A 22,804-nucleotide genomic window follows, 5' to 3' on the forward strand; every position below is an offset into this window, starting at 1 on the left:
TAATCAATATTTTAGAAAATTTTCCTGAAAAAAGTTGAGAGTTTTCCATTACTTTGAAAATATGGCATTATGAAGTTCATTTTACGCTCGAACGATTGATACATTGGAACAAATATTTTTTTCATAATTTTCCCATGTAAGGGACATTTTAAAGTGATGAAAAAAGATCTTCAAGTTACATTTTGTGAAATTTTTCAAACAAAGTTCAATTACTCACACAATTATTTTGTTAAAAAAATTTAAACTACAAGCATTGTTATTTTGCTCATTTTGGCACATTTTTCTAGAACATTTGATCTTTGTAAGATATTCCAGTTTCGAGATATAGCTAAGGAATCAAGTATCCCCAGGGATCAAGTATCCTCATTCTCCCCTACGTGTAAACATATCGTATATAATGCATCAAAATCAGTATATACGTATTTAATGCTGGTAAAGTGTCAAAAATAAAACCTAAAAAAAAAGTATATACGTATTATTTTGGAGTTCATATAGGTACATTACCACACAATTTCTTGATTTGGATTGTATTGTCGTAATAAAATCATGCAATGTATTCAAATACGATAAAGAATATGCATGGGCCGCACATTGTAGGTGCAGATATACGAAAATGAGATTAAATAACATTCTATACGATATTATCTGTAAAATAAAATACGACTTCTGGTTGTCTAGGACTCTAAGAGGTCAACGACGCTCAAGTTAATTTGAAAGTTTTATTATCGTTTGTTCTAGCAAAACTGCTAAAAATTTTTTTTTTCTTTTATGCACGTGCAGTGCACCTACTGATTTATAATTTTTTTTTTTCTTAAACTAGTCGTAATTTCCGTGTTCCGTTGAAGACCGTAACATTATTCGACTTACGACAAAATAGTTATTTGTGGAGCAAGTTGCAGAAAATATATTTATACAAAATCGACTTTTGCAACGAGTTGCATATACAATTTTTTGCAATACCACGAAATATCCATGAGAATCAAGTTTTTCTACGTGAAGAAACAGATTGCATTTTTTCCATTCGTATCAAAAAAAAGTTTCGAAAAATAGCAAAAAAAGAAGTTTTTATACTAATTTGTGCCTATCTATGATCAAAAAGTTCAATTAGACCAGTGGTTTTCAAACTTTTTTCACTCACCGCCCCGTTTTGCAAAATTTTCGAGTTGAACGACCCCCTGGGCAAATTTTTAGAAGATCTAATTGTAATAAAATGAATATCTGGATCGTTGAAAAACCATTAGCTTTTGGCTTTATGTTGTTTGAAAACTTAACTCAAAATTCATTCAAATTTATATGAAGCCCTAGGAGCCAAATGAGTAGGGGGTAGAATAGTTGGTTTTGATTTACTAATGTCAAACGATTCTTCATATTTCACGCTGTATTCTGCGATTTTCAGATTTTTAGAATTTTATTAACTTCCTTTTTGTCTTAAAGAAAAATGCAAATTTTCGAAGAATATATGAAAAATGATCAAACATAAAACTTGAAAGGGTTTTTTTTTCGAAATAAGCTTTTTTTCACTTATATCTTTTTGGCTTCAAAGCCTCATTTTGCTTCAAACTTCCAGTAAACTCTATGATTCTGGTTTCATGGACAATTACCTCAACTGATTTATTATTTTGTTTTGGTATGAAATCATATCTTTATCTTTAATTTTGATAAACAAAATTCTATATTGACCATTAATTTGCATTTTTGAATACAAACTGATTACTGTTCAGCCGATGAAATAATATCTGGATTACAGTCCTGTTCAAAGTTATGCAGCATTCTAATTTCTAATAACTGAATTCCGGCAATGTTAGATATATATCCCATTAGATCAAAAGTTTATGGCAGTGAAACGGCACAATTGATTTCATGAATCGATTGAAATAAAGATGAACAAATAAGAACTTAAAGTAAAAATACTCTTACCATAATTTTTTTTAATATTTTCTTTCAAACAAATGTACCGCTAAAGGTGTTTAGAGGATGAATAACACGAGAGTGTTAAAATCCCAGAAAAAAGCTAAAGGTGCTTTTTTATTAAGCAAATTTTTTGAGACAATACATTTTTAAAATGATTAAGCATTGCCATCAAAAATTAATCTTTTCAGTATAACGCAAAATAATCTTTCAAAACAAGATCAACATGTAGAGCGTTAACAAAATCTGTGACAGTTTAGATAAAATCTTTAAGATACATTTTTAGAAAAAAAATTTTGAGATACTGGAACAAAAATTTGCTTGCAGCTCTCTAAAATAAAAGATATTTTACTCTTGAATCTGATGTTAAGTTCTGTAAGGTAATTGCATTGTTTTGTATCAAATTTACTCGTTTTTATTTCAAATCAACGTTGTTTCAAGATTTGTGAATATGTGAAGAACGACCTCATCGTCCCCCTGAGCCCTTCCAACGCCCCCAAATTCTAAAATAGAGCCCATCGCCCCCCACGAAGGTCAAAACGCCCCCAAGGGGGTGCTAGGGACTACTTTGAAAACCATTGAATTAGCCGACTGTCGAAAATCTTACACGATGCAGCCTGATGGTGATTGTAACGCTCAAATTTGTATACTTATACTCCATTTTTTTGCTAACTTTTAATTGACATTTACACCCTGAAGGCACAATTGGCCACTTTTAATTATTGTTTTAAAGGTGATTTTTTTCTGATTGCAAAACTGTAAAATATGTAACTGAACTCGTCAGAACTCGGTAGATATAACCAGTTCAAAATGACTATTTCAAGTGTGTTGTGAGGGTATTTTCAAGATTTTGAACTTCAAAATTTCTTAACATTGTGTGTTCAGCAAAAGTGTGCTACTTTTCAGTAATGAAAACTATCTAGAACATATTTTATATCAAATGCCACTTGAAAAAAGTTATGGTCTTAAAACTAAAAAATTGAAGATATTTTTTTCAAATGACAATTATGACTTATTGGACAAAGTTTCTAGGGTTGGTTCAAGCTTAAAACTTTTCTTGAACATTATAGCTCTAAAATGAATATTAAAAAAGATATTTTTTTTATCTAACTGCTAGGTAGTTTCATCAATTTTTTAAAACATTAATTAGTTAGTATTTTCCATGCTACAGCATAAAGCGCAAAGACAAAATCATAATGCATTATGCTAGAATCAATCGCTTCACATTCTTATTCAGAGTGATAAAAGGGCAGCCAGGAGAAAAGACGCCGTTTAGTCCGTTTATTGCCGGCCCGCGAATCGATAATTAAGTTCGTTCGCTGATCCGTTGGTCGTCATCATTCATTCAAGAATTCGATTCCGATGGCAAAAGCATTAAGTTCTAAAAAGCTTTAAGTATAAAAATTATATGTTGTGTATAGCTAGTTATGAAACGTTAATAAAAATGTAACGCGTTGGGATCATAGTCCAAATCCAAATGAGAATGATGCGCAGTGCTGAGCGTAGAAAAAGGAAAATATAATCCTTTTGTAATACTAATTCTAGACATTTGTGAAAGCTGTAACTGAAGTTCAATATAGTTTAAATCCTATAGATAAAGGTTATAAAAATAGTTTTGTTGTTCCTGATGAATCATCCGAAATTCTTAAAGGGACAACTCCTAACTGAAGTTTAATATAGTTTGAAACCTTTGTATAAAGGTTGGAAAAAGTTTCGTTGTTCCTGGAGAATCACCCGAAGTTCTGAAAGGGAAAACTCTAACTGGTGGCTATATTTGGCCCCAGAGTTCAAATCATTCTAAGTCATTTAGCGGGCCTTGTTATGTTGGTCATTTGTCTAGAAGACACAATAGGTCTTAAATAGTTTCGGCAGAAAATAGTGTTGATCGCATTTTTTATGGTTGGCTCCTGTGTACGCTTAATTTTAGTAAAAAAATTAAAATCTACTTGTAGATTTAATTGATCGGCCTAGTGGTGAAAAGTGATGTCTTTTTTAGTAGGGTCATCTAAAGATTACGATTTTTTTTTATATAGGTGGATAGAAGGTTAGATGAAATGAAAGAGGTTGAAAATGAGCGGGTAGAATTTATTTAGAAGCATATAATCACATATCCAATTTTTGTTCCTCACGGCCCTACTACTATGAAGCGGTAGATACAGATGGAGTTGAATCTACCACCAAACATTAGTATGCCAAGCGTGGTCTGCCCCACAAGGGAAAACTTGCAGTGCGGACGAACAAAAAGATTCATTTCATCTAACCTTCTATCCACCTATATATATATAAAAAAAAAATCATAACCTTTAGATTCCCTGCTAAAAAGGACATCACTTTTCACCGCTAGGCAGATCAATTAAATCTACAAATATAAATTACGGTGATTAATCCTTCATAAAATTAAAATCTACTTTTAAATCTTGGCATGTTATTGCCAGAATGCACGAGTTCGATTTTCGTTGAAATTACGTTGTGGTATCTATGATTCTTATCGAGAAATGGTCTTAAAGACAAACGTCATTAATTTGAAAAAAAAATGATTCAACCCTAATCCACTCCTGAGTGTCAATATGACACTATTGGAAGTTTGGTGGCTTGTAACCAAGGTTGCCGAAAAAAAAATCAGTGATTTGACGAAAAAAAATTCGGCCTTCCTGCGATTTTACCCAACAATTCTGTGACGGTTTTCTGTGATGCTTTTTCCATTAATTTCGTTCAAAAGCCATGTCAAATTGCGTCTATTTTACATTTTACTTAAGAAAAATCAGTTTACATTACCAATTTTATAATATTTTTCCAATTCAAAGATAAATATCCAATATTTATATTGACAAAAAAAATTTAACTTCGATAAAAATTCCGAAAATCTCAGAATTCTGTGAAATCTGCGAATATTTCCAAAATTCTGTGTTCTGCGACACAGATTCTGTGATGAAAATTTGCTCAAAATTCTGTGACAGTATAGATTTGTCTGTGATTCCGGCAACCTTGCTTGTAACTTGTATTCGGGTGCATTCAAATATAACAGGTTTTTCGAGGACCCTCAATGAATTCTTCGAATCTTTAATTTTGACTCATTATTTTTTTATGGACGCACCTTGAAAGCCCCAGGAAAAAATATTAAACAGTTCTTGAGTGTCAATTTGACACTGCTTAAAACCGCAATATCTCTCTTGTTTCTCATCCGATTTTTACAAAAATAATAGTTTTCGAAACCTCGTAACTCAAATATATTTATCAGATAATATTTACCAACAACACTTCTGTTTTCCGTTATTAAAAGTCAAAGAAACCTGAAAAACATGCTTCAAAAAGGCTGTAGATCAGCTACGGAATGCTAAAAAAATCGGAATTCCAACCAAATAAGTAAACGATCGTAAATATGGTTATTGAAAGTCGGTATAGATATGATATGATAAAAAGTCTGCCATGTTTGCAAACTTGTTGTCTCACACGGAATTCAGGTGAAAAAAAAACAAGTTTGTTGGTATCTCTACGATAAGCAGTGCAACCAGTTTGCTAAAAATCAGATGGTTCATCTGGAAAAATTGTCCAATGAGAGATGCAGCAAATATTGTCGCTGGCAACCAATTGCATTCATTGAGAGCAAAACTTGTGCTCTTTTGCATACTTTCAGGATGTACGAATAAGGTTTTGTTTATCGTCCAATTTTTATAATTCTTATCGTTTAATCCAGAAGGTGAAAATATTCATATAAATATGTATATTGTCTCCACTTGGGTTGGTGAATGCTGTTTTATTTTCGAGTTTCATGCGATGGTTCTATAATGTATATGAAACGTATAACGAAGTTAGTTGAGAAATATACCTACAAAAATGATTGCTGGCAAGCTGAAGTTAGAAGCCATATGTTAAGGATAGATTTTTTGAAATTTTCAAAGATCATGTTCAGCGTTTTTGGCGCAGATAGAAAGGAGTGAAGGCAACGTACTCAACTTTTTTTCCAAAGCATGTTTTTTCTTATTTTTTTCTTAGACTTCGAGTGACGAAAAACTTAAATGTTGTATGTGGATAATGTCTGATAAACATTTTTGAGTTACGTTACGAGGTTTTCAAAACAAGTATTTTCATAAAAATCGGTTGAGAAACAAGAGGGATATATTGGTTTTAGTCGGGAGTGTCAAATTTACACTCCAGGGACTGTAACGGGTATAAATTTTTGGGACGGATGAGGGTTAATGTAAGTTTTTCGCCAAGGACACTTTTTTAAAAATGGAACACTGAAAAATGTGCTACTATACGCAGTTAAAAGAAAATGACATAAGAAATATTTATATAACATTTGTGAACAAAGTATCCTGCAATTTTTAAACATGGTTTGTTAGTGATTTCGATATATGAAAACACCTGCAGATTTGAAGAGCTTCTAATCGAATGATTAAAATTTTGATTTTAACAGTTGAGTTAGGTGGGGGAGGCACGGGAGAAGCCTTTAATGGTTTTTAATTGAACTTTGTGTGCTTATAATAAATAAAATATACTTCAGAAGTAATTGTGAGGCTCTGCAAAAAAGACATGAAATAAGAAACCCGTATAACTTCAGGGTTATTGTAGGAAATGAAGGAACTTTTTTGGCAGATTATATTGTAAATTTATGAACTCAAAATATTTACAACTATTAAACTGTGTCGGTGGAGTCTGATCTTAAGCGAAAAATTGAAATTATTGTTTTAAATAAAATCGCGTTTTTCACAAGGGACAATCTTGCTTGGAGCGGTAGTAAAGCAATAAACTGATTCAACTAAGTAACATCATTTCAATTTAAATAATACAATTGAAGAAGTTTGAAGCCGTTATTTTGAATTTAATGAAAATTTTGAGTCATCAAAGTTGAAAAAATAATATTATAATTGTAGATATATTTCAACACGATTTAGCCAATTTCTTCCAAACTTTGTTCATTGATTGCTGAAAGATGTTTGTGTTCGATTAAGATAAAAAAAATCAAAGATTTCCAGATCATAATTTCCCAAATTTCGCGAAAAATGAGTTAAAAAATAAATAAATGAACTAAATTTTTTTTCGTCTTTTTAAACATATTTTATCTGATATCAGATATCACACTCCAAGAATGACAAAAAAAAAGTAATTTAAGTACCATGAGTCAACCCCTTGAAAAACCTCATTTTCTTCACAATTTTTAAATGTGGTTTATAATATTTTGACTGAATAAATATGCATAATAATATTTATGATAAATCAATAGAATTAAAATGTATTTACAAAACATTTTCTGGCCCGTAAACAAAACTCCTTTCTAACATTTGACTCGCTGACTGAAAATGTTGACCACCCAAAGGTCGATAATCTCATAAAAATCTAATGCCACTTTCAATCCCGAGTAGACTTTGATGCCCAAATCGATAGCAAATCGAAACCAAAATGAGGTGTCAACAGCAAAATGAAAGCATCTTTTGGTGTTGATTATTTCATGATAGCAAAATAAGGCATAACTAAGGTTTCAAAAATGTTTTTTTCTATAGCAAACTGAGATTAAATTCAGACATCAACAGCAAAATCGCAGCAAAATTTGGTGTAGAATGATGAAATACAAACCTGAGACCAAATTAACAGCATAATTTGCTGTTGAATTAAACCAATAGCAAAATAAGGCATCATTAGGGCATCCTTAAATTTGAAAAATAAACTAATTTTGAAAACAAAACTGTAACATAATTTGTTTATTTGAAAAGCATCACAAGGGGTAAACAAAAATGATAAGGTACAAGGATATACAAGATGATAAGGACTGCTATACCGATCCATCCTGTTAGAACATAAATCAGTCACACGAAAGTAAAAATCGTTTTTTTTTTTCAATATTAACGTATGTATCATTTCCAACTGTTAAAAATTATTTTAAAAAATCATTAAATGAAGGGTCAAAGCTTGATTAACATTTTCAAAACAGATTTATTCGATAACAACCTGTTACTAAATGCCCTTTAAAAATAACTTAAAACCAAATGTCACTTATAGATCAGGCCAAATTTGAAATAAAATTTTCTATAACTTGTAGTTGTGATGATTGAGGGTCAATTAAATACAACATAGTTTAAATGTATTTATGTAGAGGCGCTTAATTCGCATATAATACAAAAAGTTTGGTTCTCATATATATTTTTTAAATTGTCAATTGATTAAATTCCAAAATAGCGGTAATCATTTTTTGTTTGTTTTTTTTTAATGAAATTCAGCGGTTGGTGTTGTTTGAAAAAAAAAATTGGTATGCAAGGGGCAGGCAATCGTGTGTCCAGTAAATATTCTCCACTTTTTCATTGCTTGATGATTCTATCAAAGAAAAAACTGTCACGAGCGCTTTGTCGGACCCCTCGATCAGTAACGTCCGTCCGTCACCACAAAAACATCGAGATGTTGGAAGTGTCAAACGTTCGGCCCGAAGGTATAACACGAGGAAAAAGTAATTGCGGAAAGTGATATCGAGAGCTTCAAACGTGGTTTTGAGAGCCGAAGAAAAACGGCAAAATTCTATTATATTTCCCAAAAGTTTATTATATACAGTTATATTAGATAGTCACCAGGTTCGTACATAGTTAAAACGTAGTTTGAAAATCATTAAAAAATATTTCTATTATTAGTGCGCAGCTTCGAGAAGTCTGCCTTTGATTCGATTGTAGGTTAGGAGTGAATTTCCAACTGCACCTCTAGAACGGTGAGCAATCATGCCTAAAAGTATATATTGTATTATTCTCACAGTAAATATTAATTCAGGAACCTGCAAGCTAACCGTCTTTGTAACCGATAAAACAGGATAGAAGTTATGAGATGTGCACTAAATGTAAGTTGCTCAACCAATTATTTCTTTTAAAATCTCTAACTCATAATCATACTTGCAGGCGAATTTTAATCGTTCAGGAAAATAAAAGCGATTCACAATTCCAGAAAGGCATTTCATTTAAGCGAAAGTTGGCATAATCAACAAAAACATTCAAAATATTTTTTTTATTCTAATACAATTAAATGAAATTTTTCAAATGATCATTATATTCTTTTGATTCGTTTCACATATTTCATGTGAGACACTAACAAAGGCACTAACAAGCTTTAGTGTTGTTAGCTCTACTAACAAACTCATACAAAAAATTTATTTTCTATTACATTTGAATATACTATGTTAAATATTTTGTGGTTATACCAATTACGAAACAGTATTATGAGTATATGTATACTCATTTCATATTGAGTAAATATTTAATTTTATAAACAACTTCATTTTGTTCGTCCTCTTAACCTAACGTTGAGTTAAATTTTTTTCACCGTGTATTATGTCACTGTTATTGTTTTGAATTGGCTGCGCGATAATGTTTCTTTTTTCGGATTTAATGGTTTCTTTACCACCGGATGCTCTTTTCCGTTACCAGCAAACAACTGCATGCAGTAGGGTAAGTCAAACAGGATCAAATACTAAATTCTAAGGAAGCAATCTAAACATTTGTAAGTCTTTACCATAAAAGAACAGCGTATAGATGTAACGGAAGTGCTCCATGGCCAGCGAATGTATCTTTGTGTATCTTTTTCAGTGATCGTCATCCTCATATTATGACATGAGGGCATTGTGAAAATTATGCAGCCGCTGCTGCCTAAAAACCCGGTACCGGAGTACCGATTTTTTGTCTGTGAAGCAGAATATCGAGCGGCTAGAATAGTCGAGCTGTTGAGCTGTTTGAATCTGGTCAGACCTAGCGAGATATCATCACCCAGCGGCCGCCACCTACGTTCGGAGCCGGTGGAGCGAACCATTATTGTTGGCTATTTTCAAGATGCCCAAGAGATTACGGTGGAGATTCCTGTGCTGCTGCTCCAAACTGTCCGCTCAGGGGAAGAGGAAAGGATCGAATCCTGTTCTGGCAGCACGAAGGAGACTCCGCTCCCCAGGAACAGGAGCATAAGTGCAAGTGTGAAAAGCAGGTATAAATATTATAAAATGATGGAATCTGTTGCAGTAAGTTTTTTGCGAAGAAAACAAATACTGATAACTGCCTTCAATTAAGAGATGTTATTTAATTAAATCTCTTATTATCAAATTAAAGTCAGTTGGAACTCATTTTTAATCTTATCGATTCTTTTTTAGCGTCTGCATCCCAATCATCGACTCAATAGTGGTCCAATGATGACTTATGACTTGTGGAGGAACCCTAAATGATTAATGACAATCCCGAAAGAAGGCGAAGTTTGTTGGTTGCTTTTTTTCTGCAAAGAAGGTAAGAACTGTATTTTTTCAATTAAGTTTTTTTTTCTGGTGAATTTAGTACACTAAGGTTTTTTAACGCGGTATGAATTCCGTCGTTAACGTATAAGACTTGGAAATTTTTTCGCTCTAAAAACGTGTTGATTCGCGAGGGCCGTGTAGAAGAATCGTTTCCATGGCAAAAAAAAAAACGTGTAAAAAGAAGCCGTGTTAGAAAAACTGAGCAATATCAATCCGCGTAAAAACTAAATTGTAGGATTTCTAGTTTGGTTTGAATTGATCGAATGGACATTTCAATTGGTAGACAACGGCACTTGATTTGTTGTTATCACATCTATCATTTTTTTCTCATTCGTGGCAGTGATCAACGTATAAAAATCGCCTTAATTTATGCAATTGTTACCTACCAGTCGATTCGAGCTACAAATGAGCGAAACTTCTTAGTAGGTATCCAATTTGTGATAAATTTTCGCTAAATTTGTACACTCTGATTTTATCTTTATTTGAGATCGAACGCGAGAATAATTGAATTTCCAATGTTTTTTAATCTGATGTTTACTTTTAAATTTGCTTTTAAGAGAAATTTAAATCAACCAAGTTACGAAACCACAAAAGAAAACTATTGTAAATTTGGCACCTACTTTACTATTTCTTTTTGTCGCTTGTTTAAAAAAAAAATGAAAATACTCTTTATTTCACTTTCAATTGGAAAGTGTTGTTTTGGTTTACATTTTACGGTTGGAGCAGTATCAATAAGAAATTTTACTTGAAAATTTTTTACATTGTTTTAAGTTTTTTCATAATCACTCCCTTGAAAAAAAAAATGACAGATGGAGGACAATTAAGGCAAATTTCAATCATATGTGCAGATTTTTAACTCAAAGAAAAAGTTTCACATTTGTATCAAAGAATTTCTGAGAAATCACAAAGTCGACAATTGACCATCAAAATATATACAAAAAGCGCCCAAATGTAGACAATTTAATTAAGCCTTGCAGCATAAAATAAAATTATGTAAAAGTCATCTTGGATGTAAATTTCATTATTTCAGGAGCAATTGAATGGCTGAAATTTAGGCGGTTTTCACAATAATTACGAAAGAAAAAAAATCTATTTTATCGAGACTACACGGCGATGACTGATAATCTCCAAAGTAATTTAAATTAATTCGATGAGTAGCATTGCAAGGTTCGATCAATGAAAAGCACCTTCAAGTAAGCAGTTCCATTGCGCGCTATACAAAAAATCGAAAACGACAGTAGCGTGTTGATGTTTTACAATTTCCATATTGAAATCAAGTTCTTTGAACCAACAATTTAATTGCTGACATTTAGGCGTTTTTACAACGGTAGACTGAAAGTAGGTCAATTTCATTGACAAATAGTTTTGAATTATAAATTCAAACAAAAATATCTTATACTGTGTACATCCAAACAAGCAGACTTTTATATTAAGAAGAACTATCACGCCTTGATTGCCAAATTTGCATTCAATTTGCTTGACATCAGGCGATACACAGCAAAAATGAGAGCACAAATTTTCATATTTTGTTAGCAAAATGATGCTAAGTTTTGCTTATTTTGAGTCCCAAACGAAACCTTGTTTTACCGTAATTTTGAAAGCATGTCGATGTCAAATTTTGCTATTAAATAAAATTCTTTGATGCCTTATATTGGCATTATTTTGCCCTCCAAGCTCTCGGAAAATGAGGTGTAATTAGGGTCTCAGTTTTAGCAAAATTAGGCATCACTTTGCTAACCAAGTATGAAAATTTGTGCTCTCATTTTTGCTGTGTACCACCTTATGTCAAGCAAAATGAGAGCACGTTTGAGTCTCAGGGCATGATAGCTAAATTTGCTATAATTTTGCCATAAAAGTCTGCTCGGGATTACTTACAGAATTTGGAAGTTTAGTGGAAGCTACGATATTGGATTGAGTGATGACATCAAACATTTAAATTCGAATTCTTCTAGTTCATCCTTTTCACCCAATACCCATATAGTGGCGGTTGTGGAATGTGAAAGAACAACTTTTTTTTCTTTGTATATGAACAGTAGAGTGGTTTTTTTATAGTCATATAATGATATATTTTTGATATTTAAAAAAAAGAGGACATTTTCTAATAGTAAGTCCGTATTGGACTAATGGGTAAGAACCTTATCAAATGGTTAACTTTGAAGAAAAAATGGAAATAGATATAATAGAGGGGTCTGGGGATATATAAGAAGGTAAAATTTCATTTGTATTTTGAAGCTTAAACTATTTAGTAATTCTTATTATTTTTGCCCCTAAATGTATGCAGCATCATTGTTCTCTTTTCGAGTATAAATTTTTTTTAAAGAAAACATTCAAAAGCAAGGTAGAATTGATAAGCTGGCATTTGTAAAATTATGAAGGTTTATTGTATCCTTAAGGATCAAGAAAAATCGTTAAAACCGTCAAAATAGAGACTGATCAATGTTACCCCAAAGCATCAAATTCTGAACAAAGACGAAATCGTTTTTTAAATCAAATTTAATATAGTCTTATGAAGTTCTGCAATCATGTTATACGTTCATAGGAGTCCAGTAATGATTTTAAAAAAATGAAACATGCCCCTTAACAGAAAAAATAATCGAAAAATATTCAAAAAGTGATCCATCTTACCCCGGACTACGGTACCCATATTGTGGATGTTTCATGAGATTTTCAGTCATTTGAAAAGAAAGGCAGAAGCCGCCATCTTGGATTAATTATGACGTCAAGCAACAAGTTTTTCACTACCGTAATAATTTGAAGTATTTCAAAGATTTTAATGATTTTTTTCATTCAACTCAAAAACAACACACATGATTGATAAAAAATGTCTCAAAATAGGAATTCCAATTCAAATACATGTATGTGCACTCCAGCTTGAGCGTGTTCTGTTTTGACATCTTGATCGGGAACTGTCACCTAATTTTATTACGGCTTTAAAATTAAGCACTATGTGCCTTTATAAAACATGCAAAAACCTTGGATCAAAGTTATTATTGTTTTATTGGAGTTTGAATATATCATTCAGAACTCTTTTAAGCAACTTTAACAGAATATTTAGAAAAATGTTTAATAACGTTTTCAGAACTACCTGAAAACAAACGGTTGAATCAAGAATCTAAGCATTTCTTATGACCATAATAAAACAGCTATACATACAAAATGCCATAATAAAACCACAATAAAACTTTCTTAGGCTCGTTGGCATAATATTTGTTACTTGGGAGGGTCTAAAACAATTTTAGAAACCTATCTCGTACCCTCGTGTCTCAAATTATAATGGAACAATTTCTTGGGCTGTAAAATTTGGTCCATTTGTTGGATAAATTCTCGGACTATGCAAAAAAACAAACGTTTGGAAGTCCTCCTCTTTTCTCCCAATATTCCTAACTTTATCCTCACAGTACTGGAAAATAGAGGAGGTCAGGTCATCAAAAAAAGTTTCATGTATCAAAATACCATCGCATTCCTACACACAATGAAAAAAATCTGTAAAATCACATCACATGTGATGTAAATAAAAAGAAGCATCATATATGCCGGAGTTTTCAGTGCTTGTTGGAAATTACACGCCAGTGAAATGTTGCAACATGTAAAATAAAAATGATGTAAATTATAAAACCACTGAATATTGGAAGAAAAACTTTCCAATTGGAATCTGTTTTGTTTTATTTATTGGTATTTATGATTCAATAATGGAATTATCTCATGTCATAATAAAAATAAAACCTTTTTGTAATTAATTTAGTTTATTTCATTTGGTGACAATGATTTTTTTAATCTCACAATTTTTTATATTAGGAGTCACATTCACACTTTCATTTTTTCTCGAAGATCGGATCCAAAGTTGAATAACTTGGAGCTGCTTCCAACACCGCTTCCTGCTTCACGAAGATCTCTGGGAACTTTAATCGCGGGAAAACTACTTAAAAAATACTTTTTGGTGCACGACTTTGACTTGACACTTTGTTTAAATTTGTCTGATTCTATTAAATTAAAATTCAATGTCCTCATCACATTCCGTGTAATTTTAAGAAATTTCTATTTCCATTACATCACATATGATGTAACGAAAACGAAGCATAACATATGATGGGATTTTCAGTGCGAGTTGAATATTCCACGTCTGTAAACTTCAAAAGACGTGTAAAATTTAAAGACATGTAAAATATTAAAGACGTGTAATATTTAATTCGCACTGAAAATTCCGTCGTATGTGATGCTTCTTTTTATTTACATCATATGTGATGTAAATTTACATCAAATAATCGCGTTCCGTGTCAAGTAATATTTGTGTCATATGAATTCAGTGCTGTTAAGGATTCAACTTTTTTTAATTTGTAAATTTACATCAATAAATCGAGTTCCACGTCATGTAATGATACAGGTTTTCAATTTCAGTGTTGTTAAGGATTCAGATTTTTTTCTGTGTAGTTGACAATAACTAAATCTTCAAAACAAGGGTCTTACCTCATCTGTAACTTCTACAGTTTCAGAAATATTAACATAGAAAATTGTCGTATTTCAGCGTACTCAGCGATCTTTTCTAGATATAATTTATTCCGTTTCAATACACAAAACATCTTTTATGACATTTAAGCTATCTGTTTTAAGTCTTAAAGTTATTCCATAACACGTTTTCTTGACGAATGTATGCCCAGAACTTCTGGGCCAGAAGATATCAATATTTATGCAAAATCATGTAATTAAGCTAAGAAGATTTTTAAATTTATGTGCAAAATCATTAACGATGGCAACTAAAACTAGTGAACCTTTCGGAAGCACTTGAACCAATGCCAATCAGGTGTGATCTAATTCTTCATATGTTGGTTATAATTAAATAAATGTTGATAAAAATGTGATACAATCAACCAATTAAAAACATGCAATTTTATATTTCTTTTAAAAAAATTGAAAAATGACCAATTCCCATTTTTAAAAGCATCAAATCGTTTTCAACTAGGGGTATAAATTAAATGTACTCATTTCTTAAGATTTCCTCCTCATTTTAGATTTTCTAGATTTGTTAGATGGGAAAAATTACGCCCATGTAATCAGGAAAAAAACTACCAATTAGGTAAAGAAACTAAATGGAATATACAAAAAAACAAAGTATACTTACACTGCTTGCACTTGGCGTCGGCCGATGGTAGCGCACCTTCTTCAGGTACACGGTATAGATGGCGTCCTGTTCGCGCTCCTCGCCCCACAATCGCCAGGTGGGCTGCTGGGAAGAAACGAGATGTCCTTCATTAAATCTAGAGACTTGAATTTAGATTTTTCTTACTTAATAATGTATATTGGATTGTGTTATCTGGTGGTTTTTAGATTTGAAAAAAAATCAGATGAGTATTTTTTGGGAAAACGTTATTTTAGAGAAGAAAAATTGTAAAACTATCCTTAATTCAATTAAAAACTCCAAGATACCATTTCTGTAGTTAAACTAGCACCAGCTCGATTAATTAATTCAAATCAAATTTACTCGGAACCGGGACGAAACTACGACCAACTGCGGAAGACCTGAGACCGAGTTTCAAGTTCAAGATCTCGAATCTACGACATAAGAAAAAACCCGATTTAATACACTTAACAGTGGATTGGAGGCTTTCTTACAGAGTGTAAATTATGTAAGGAAACATACTACACAATGATGGATACCTTATTTCTGAATAATATATGATTATTCTATAAAAAAAGATTATGATTAAAGTAAATCGAAAAAACAAAAATTACTAAACTCAATATAAAAAAAAAGATGGCCAGAACGTTTTTTGGAGGATAAGCGAACTGATATTCAAGGAGTTCATCTACTATCAAAATATTTCAAACTGTTCAAGTTTGAGAGCCACATTTATCGACGCACACTAGTAGTCTAGGGGTTAGCCTCCTAGATTCTCATGCTAGTTGACGTGGGATCAATTCTCTGCTGTTTGTTGAACTTTTTGTCAAATTTTCGATCGCCTCCGTAATAAATTTAGCGATTGCTGGCTACTGCTGCTGAGCAAATGACTACCTTTTTTGGATATTTTATGCAAACTTGTGTTAACATGATTATGGTTGAAGCTCTATCATGAATTATGCTCAACTAACAGAAAAGGAAAAAAAATACGGATTAAAAAAACAACTCCAAAGTCGAAGCAGTTTCCTGTGCAACCCCTTTTTATCGACGACTGAATCTAAATCTGAAATATAAACCTGAATTCGTAATCTGAGTTCTGAATCAGAATCTGCATTTAGAATTCAAGTCTTGAGTGAAAATTTTGAATTTAATTTTTCAATATTAGTTCAGAATCCGAATCTTAAACTGATGTCAATTGTAAACTCAATTTCTAAATGAGAATTTCAGTACTAAATCTGCATTCTGCATTTGAATTTTGAAACAAAATTATGAACAAAACTTTTAAATCGATCTGAGTTCTGAGTCTGAATTTACACTTTCTGATTCTGTTCTCAATCCGATTGATGGATCTGAATCTGAGATTGCAATTTGAATCTGAATTCTGAGTTCAAAACATTGAACCTGATATCTATTCTGAGTTCAATTTATAGTTCTTAATAAGAATTATGAACCTGACTTCTAAACTGATTTTAATTTCCATAAGCATTTGAATTTGAAATCTGAAATAAGAATGAAACTTTTTCATCGAAATTTTTCTTATGAGTTCAGAGTACAAATATACAGCACTCTGAGCCTGAACTTTTTTTTAAACATTTTATTCCGATTTTTTAATCTGAATCTGAGATTTTAATTCGAATTTAAATTTAGAATTCGAATTCTGAGTTAAAATTTACAATAATTATTCTGGATCTGAATTTGAACTCTGAACCTGATCACTATTCTAAATAAGATTTATAAAATGGAATCAGAGTTTTAAATATGACTTCTAAATCGGAATCTAAATCTAATGTTTGAAGAAAAATTTACAACCTAAATTGTATTGCCATTATGTATTGACAAAAAAAAATCAAATTCTGAATGAATGAATTAACTAAGGTGGATTTGGATGTAATATCTTAAGTCTGAATTTGAACCAGAATTTCGCAAATAAAAAGGTTATTCAGAATCTGAATTTGTATTGACGTTCTTTGAATTCAATATTTGAATTCTGATACTGGATTGTGACTTTGAATTCTTAATACTATTAGAAATCAATGATGGCATGCCGTTGAATAAAAAAAATCAGAAATTCTGAATATGAATTCGAATTTAAATTCTAGTCCTGAATTTGAATTATGAATCTGAGTTCAATGATTATGAATTCTGAATTCCTTTAATGTGAATTAAGAATTTCAATCTTATATTTGATTCTAAATTTTGTATTTTAATCTGATTCGGAATATCGAATCTTGATTCTGAGTCTGTCATAAGTTAATGTTTAAATGCAGTGCTCGATCCTTATCATCTGAAAATTTAAGCTTTAATATTAAACTAAACTAAGCTAAAAAATATTGAACTAAATAAGTCAGTTTATTTTGAATTCGATCATGGCTTAAGCAATTGGTTAAGAACTAAGAAAACTGAATGAATGGTAAATGGTGAACATTATATTCGAATTCGAATTTTGTGATCCAAAATATCTTTTAATAGATTCCAAAAAGAAAAAATAAATTTTCATAAAATTAAAGGGCAACTCTTGGTAATTATAGTTATGTCATCTCCGTCGAGGGACGGAAATAATATGAAAATGAAAATTAACCGAATTGAAGCTAATAGAAATTTATAAATTGGGAATCATTTTCATCAATGCTCCTTCAACAGATAAGTCGAATTGTAGAGGCAACAAAAATGTTCAAATTCAAACAACGAAAAGGGGATTTGAAAACGGGTGAGAATAACCACCCACTGTAAATAATGTAATTACCTACTGCATATACAGTAAGTTCATAATACTCACGGTTCTCAGATTGGAAATCATTATTGTTCCTATCCAGTTAAACAAAATTTCTTTTCTGGATTTATTGGACCTCACAACCATGGACCGTAGGGGTACGAGCATGAAAAATCTTCAAAATAGGTCGTCTACCAAAATACATATTTCCGATCCTCTTTGTTTTTATTATTGCTCCGATTGAGTATGGTTATCCATCGATGAAACTAAAACGAGAAGAAAACCACCCCGAAACCCCCCCGGAAAGTTCCATCAATAAAAAACATTATTACTAATACATACTTTCTACTTTCCTGGGAAAAAAACCGCCACATCAGCCTGGTCCATCGTTCCGGTGATTAAACGGCCAGATCCGGGGGTGTCCGTCGCAAGGAAACTCCGTCGCAGGAAACTCCGTCGCAGCAAACAACCATCAGATCGCACTTGAATTTTTGTTCACTTTGACGTCTCTCGGTTTTCTCGCTAAATTTGAAATACTCAGAGCCCGGCTACCTTTTACTCAGACGTCGCCACATGTATGAGGCAGCCGTCGGCTGATCTTAATGAACTCAGAAATCAGCGGAAAAATTACTCAGACGTCAGAAAATCCGGCACTCAGAGAACTCGAGTGCTTGAAGGCGACAACTGAGTAAATGATGATCAGTTTGTGCGAGGCGGTCGGACTTGGTTGTTTTTGTGCAGCAAAAATTTGAAAATTTACATGGTAAGTATTCATTTCAAAGGTAATTTTAAGCTATTATCCGATATTATTTTTATTACAGGGTTCTGTGAAGTGGTCCAAATACAATTGCCATAACTAAATCTATTACGGTATAATGGGTCCCGGCCCGGGAGACAAAACTCGACGGGCGAAAAAAAATTTAATTTTTTTTAAAATAAATGTGTATGCACAACATTTGAACTTTTGTTATTCATCAAATCAACAAATCCATCATTTGTCTGGAAAATAATATAAGTTTAACTATTCTAGAATGAAAAAAGCGGCCAAAATCCGCTTCAGAATTATTCGCGCATTCTGAGTAACCATGGCTCAGTTGTCGCGAAAAGGGCTGTTAGTCAGTTCTGAGTAAAAGCCGTTTAGTCAGAACTGAGTAGGTGCGGTTTTGGCGACAACTGAGTAGCCGTCACTCTGAACTGAGTAGCTGAAAGTTAGCGAGTTGTTTTGATAAGTTTTCGTGAGGGGTACGTTCACAGAAGTGGGTGGAGGATGAGTTCCCTGTTGATAGGTGTGTTCAGTGTTATTTGTAAGATAGGTTTATTCTTAATTTCTTTCGTAAGAAAGCAAATGCAGAAAAATTGGTTTTCACGTACGTTGTTTACATGAAGCGTTTTCTAGTCAATCAGGACAAGTTGAGCTTCATTGCGTCGAAAATGTTACTGTCATGTTTTTTGTCCACATGATACGTTTTTCGAACATAAGGATGTGGTGTAGTTTCAGCACGTCTCAGTGCGACAAACCGATCGATGTTTTGTAAAGTTTATTTAGTCAAAAATTTTCATATGAAGTTTTATTTTACTGAAAAAAGATGTTTTTTAAAGAAATTTAAATCACATGAAAATGCTTGCTGCATTTGAATTTCAGAAGAATTCCCATTGACAGTACGTTATTATGTTTGATTTTAATCAGGATTCCGAATCTAACAATGATTGATTTCTGATACTAAATTTTGACCCCGTGATATAAAATCCTTTTAGGAATAAGTGACAGCTTGCTGTTAAATTCATGAAAAAATCTGAAATTCTGATTATGGAATCAAATTCTGAATCTTAATAGCTTGATTGTGAAATTGGAATTTTATAAATGTGAATTGAGAACTTCAGATTCAAAGATTTAGATTATAAATCTGATTATAAATTTTACTCAAGTATTTAGATTGGAATAAAATCATGCAGTTATAAGTTCATTAAAAGTCCTGAATCGGAATTCCATTTAAAATTTTTTTTTCATGAATAACAACAACTGTTGTCATCGAAAAATTGTATCAGTAAGGACAAATTTTGAACAATTTTTATCAAAACTTGCTGAACCATGGGGCCTGAAGAACATAATTTTCAGTTTTTCCAGTTGTAGTATTTACATAATCAAACCATTTTTTCCTTAATTTTTAAAACATATTTTTGCTTCATAGCTAAATTTTTTATAATATTTTTGTTGTAATTGTTATGTAAATAACTGGATATAAAAATTTTTGTAAAAGAAAACTTTTTAGACATATGTCAATCTGGTGTTGTTTTTTTTCGGCCCAATTTTTTATGCAAATTTTTCAGAAGCATCTACAGGTGGGGTTGAGTTTTAGAGGCTTAATATAACTTCCCAATCTGAATCTGAATTCTTAATCTTATTTTTAAATTCTAATTTAAATACCAAACAGAAATAAAAAACCTAAACTAAGTCTAGCCAAACCGAATCAAATCTGTCCTATCTAATCTGAATTTTTACTTTCATATGGACTTCGATTTGAATTCAGAATGTGAATCCAGAATGTGAATTAAGAATTATATTTTTTTAATTAAAAAATAATATTCAGAATTCATATTTACAATTTACCTTCATTCATCTGAAACGGAATCTTTTCTTTGAATTTTAATGTTAACTCAAAATGTCAAGTCTGAACAGAACTCTGACTTTACAAGATTCCTAAATATGTATTTTTTTTTCAAAATCGATATCGATATCGATAATGTATCGCGATCCATAAGTTTCGAATCCTTAGTCCAAACAGTAATATGCACAGCGGTAGACTTGATTTCATAAATAAAAGTTCAATGATGAATTCCATAATTCACACACAGCGTATTATTGATAATACATTCGTGACTCATTTTTAACTCCTGAAGGTAGGCTCATTATTACATCGAAGATCATCGTGCCGCGTTCTTCGAACAGAAAAAGAAACTTATTCGAAACGGCGAAAATTTCAAATTTTCTACCATCAGCAAGCTTTGTCCAGTACACATAAACCTTGGATGGATATTAGAAACAACCCCTGCCCATATGGTTATGAAAATAACCTCGGCAAAGTTGGGTGGAAAAAAATATGTCAGATCTGAATTCTGAAACTGAAGTATGATTCTGAATCTGAATTCTGATTTGAAACATTGTGTTAATCTTAATTCTGTCTAAGCGCGCTGTTCTGTCGACGCTCGGCTGGGACTCTCTAAATCATTACATTAAGAAAAAACACTTAAAATTTCAAATTTTAGTGATAAAAATTATATCAAATCTGATTTCTGAAACTGATTTATGAATCTGGATTCAGAACCTTATCCCTGATGATCCCTGATTTTATAGTTTCCTAGCGGCCCACAGATGCCGGTTCCCTACTGCGGACGAGTCTGCGCAGGCCTCTGGCAAAATCGAAAAAATAAAGGGAGCCGAAGCTAAGTATCCTTAGCTTTATAGATCGAACTAAGCTAAACTAAAGCGAAATAGATGTGTTGAAAAAGTTTGTTTATGTCGGTTTTCGACGCACATGAATTGCTTTGAGTAAGTTTTTAGCATGGAGATTTACTTTCCCGTTCCATTTGTAAACTCAAGTTCAAATTCAAGTTATGATTGCTGACAAATGTTTGAAAATTTTAATTTTATATTTCTTATTTTACATGAATTTGATTTGTATTGTAGAACTTCTTCTCAAGCATAATTCTGTCTTGGTATGTTGGTTCTTTTTTTCTGTGCGGCTGCGCTGTTTTGTCTACGCCCGGCTCTCTGAAGGTAAAGCTGCGGTTGTTGTTGCTATGCCCAAAGTCGCCATTTGCTGTATCGAAAAGCAATGAAAAAGGAGAAATCAAAAAAGAGCCAGAGAATATCGGAGGGACCGACAAACCGCAAACCGGCCAAGGCATCAGAAAGGTGCCACTGAGTTTTACCATCAACATATTTCAAAGTGGTCAAGTTTGAGAGACACAATTCTCGACGCTCACTAGTGGTCAAAGGGTAAGCTCTCTGAACTCTCATGATGGATGTCATGGGGTCGATTCTCGGCTGATTGATGAACTTTTTGACAAATTTTCGATCGCCTCTGTAATTAATTTAGCGATTGCTGTGGTTACTGCTGCTGAGCAAATGGCTACCTTTTTTGGAGCCAACGTAAGCAAGATATGTTCTATGGAATAAACAATTTTGTTTTTTTTTGGTTTCGAGATACGACCTACAGGAAAAAAAATGCAATTTTTTGATACTAAATTCATCAAAATCGTGAAACCTAGAATAGGAGTTAATGTGTTAAGAACGTTTTTATGGAACATACAAATTCCCGGACATCATCGTAACTCGTCGAGCTAAGGCGATTGGTACCTATAAAGTGGGGTCTTGGACCCTTAATTAATGATATCCCCAACTGACCGTTCCCTATGCCTTTCTGTAAGAAAGCCAAAAAAAGAATCACCCACTCGACCGACCATCGTCTTCCCGCGAAAACCGGGAGTCTTCTGGCTACGCGAGCACGCGAATCAAAAGTGATTATCTAGAAGAGGGGAGAAGACTTACCCAAACTCAATTATAGTGCGGAAAACTACATCCACAGCTCGAGGTTCCGGGAAAGCAACTTTTAACCTAACCACAGGCAATGAATAGATAAAAACTTCCTATTAGGGGAATAATTTTACATAATCACACTTGAGCCAAAAAGATGCTTCCTGATAAGGATGAATTCTAGTCAGTATTATAGCACGAAATGGGAAACGCTTTAAATGAAGCTGAATACTTTTGATTTTTTTTAACAACATCATTAAAAAAGCTGAGTTTTTGTACAATTTTTGTGTT

General features: G+C 32.4%; 1 protein-coding gene across 4 annotated transcripts in view; it reads right to left on the reverse strand.

Annotated features, from left to right (window-relative positions):
• LOC129749564 (ral guanine nucleotide dissociation stimulator-like 1) overlaps nucleotides 1–22,804 on the reverse strand; it is a 199,102-nt gene that overhangs the window by 35,432 nt on the left and 140,866 nt on the right. For 3 of the 4 annotated variants that reach the window (XM_055744582.1, XM_055744581.1, XM_055744580.1), the window contains exon 3: nucleotides 15,273–15,374. In XM_055744582.1, the coding sequence (XP_055600557.1) occupies nucleotides 15,273–15,374 (102 nt within the window). Of the gene's footprint in view, nucleotides 1–15,272; nucleotides 15,378–22,804 lie in introns of all 4 variants that reach the window. The other variant, XM_055744579.1, reaches the window with a different exon arrangement.

Source organism: Uranotaenia lowii, chromosome 2 (assembly GCF_029784155.1).
Source record: "Uranotaenia lowii strain MFRU-FL chromosome 2, ASM2978415v1, whole genome shotgun sequence".
Lineage (NCBI taxonomy): Eukaryota > Metazoa > Arthropoda > Insecta > Diptera > Culicidae > Uranotaenia > Uranotaenia lowii.